This window comes from Colobus angolensis, unplaced genomic scaffold (genome assembly GCF_000951035.1).
Source record: "Colobus angolensis palliatus isolate OR3802 unplaced genomic scaffold, Cang.pa_1.0 Scaffold78, whole genome shotgun sequence".
Lineage (NCBI taxonomy): Eukaryota > Metazoa > Chordata > Mammalia > Primates > Cercopithecidae > Colobus > Colobus angolensis.
In genome coordinates, this window is record NW_012121598.1 from 7515293 (window position 1) to 7517088 (window position 1796).

The 1796-nt window shown below is 45.3% G+C and overlaps 1 protein-coding gene across 1 annotated transcript in view; it reads right to left on the reverse strand.

The window, feature by feature from the left end:
* The window catches only part of MYO5C (myosin VC), a 116285-nt gene that overhangs the window by 54287 nt on the left and 60202 nt on the right, over window positions 1–1796 (reverse strand). The window contains exon 21 of the mRNA XM_011928656.1: window positions 1305–1451. Within this exon, the coding sequence (XP_011784046.1) occupies window positions 1305–1451 (147 nt within the window). The remainder of the gene's footprint in view (window positions 1–1304; window positions 1452–1796) is intronic.

Consider the following 1796-nt stretch of genomic DNA (forward strand, 5'->3'; position numbering starts at 1 on the left):
CACTGCACTCCAGCCTGAGCAATACAGTGAGACTTGTCTCAAAAATAAACACTTTTCTTTTTAAAAAAAGGTGATTCCAGGAGTTAGCCAGAAAGAAACCCCCAAAATATACTGTTCAGGTTTTCAGCTTTAAAGTATCTTTGGACAACTGTATTTTTTCATCAGAAGTGACCAAATGAAGACTGTGAAATCTCTGAGACCAAACTTTTGTCCTATCTCAACCCCTTTCCCATCCACTCACAGGATGGATCATGCACCCCTTATGTTGAAGTGAACACTTATTGCTCTCCTGCCTCCTTGAAAGAAAGAAAACTATGTTTTTGCCATATGAAACTCATCTCATCACCCTTTTCTGGGTCTAAAGCTGCTGCCTCTAAAAGAGCCATCTCATTGTGCTTTGTATTAGTGCTGGAGAAATCTTGAATAGCGTATGTGGAAAACTTGTTCAATTTTATATTACTTTGAATTCGTTTCACAGAGCTCTCTACAGTCTGTGGGGTGGCAGTGTGCTGAATTTTTTTTTTTTTTTTTTTTTTTTTTTTTGAGACGGAGTCTCGCTCTGTTGCCCAGGCTGGAGCACAGTGGCCGAATCTCAGCTCACTGCAAGCTCTGCCTCCTGGGTTCACGCCATTGTCCTGCCTCAGCCTCCCGAGTAGCTGGGATTACAGGCATGAATCACCACGCCCAGCTAATTTTGTATTCTTAGTGGGAGATGGGATTTCACAATGTTGGTCAGGCTGGTCTCAAAGTCCTGACCTCAGGTGATCCACCCCCCCATGGCCTCCCAAAGTGCTGGGATTACAGGCGTGAGCCAACACGCCTGGCCTTGGATGTTTCTTTTCATACCAGTGGGAATGGTATGGGGAGTCTTCCCAAACTAGGCAGGGCTGCAGCTAGACCCTAAGGCACCTGTGGGAAAATTAGAAATGGCAGCTCCCCTGAGCTGATGTCATCCCAAGGCAGCACGCTTGGCATGCAGACAGCATCTTTGAGCAAATGAGGAGGTACCTTTGCCTCAAGGCAACACAGCTTCACACAGGGACACCTGCCTTGGCAAGCAGAGCCAGGCTGGACTCAGCCCCACCTGCCCTCTGAGGTAGGCACATTTGTGCAGTATATAACCTACACCACCACAGGCAGCAACCCTTTACAGTGTACGTCTGTTTCCTAGCTCAGGTGGTCCACGTAAACTGAACCTCCTAACATGGGCATACATTTTAATAGCACAGCTAAGGAACTGCTCCAGAACAAACTACAGCCATGTAAGAAAAAGTAAATGTAAAAGATGCACTAGGAGCACCTACCTGATCTTCCAGTTTTTTCTGCAAACGCTGGACCCTGTAAGTAAGCTGAATATTGAGCACGAATCGTCGGATACTCTGGAATCTGCGTCTGGCCAGCCATGCCCGTGCGTATTTCTGCAGGATCACAGCCTTGTGTTCCTCCAGCATCTTTAAAACAAGGTTTTGTGAAATATAAACTGGACCCCAACTGCTTCTCTAAAACAGTCTTACTATTGTTGGTAAAAAATGGTATGAGAAACCCGTGTCCCCAGAAATTGGTCTCTGCCATAACTTTCTTTTTTTCTTTTCTTTTTCTTTTTTCTTTTTTGGAGAGACTAGTTATTTCAGAAAGATACTTGTCATATTCAGCATCAAAACAGTTGCATTAGGGCCGGGTTTATGGCTCACACCTGTAATCCCAGTGCTTTGGGAGGCCCAGGAGGGAAGATCACTTGAGGCCAGGAGTTCAAGACCAGCCTAGGCAACATAGCAATACCTTATCTCTACAAAAAA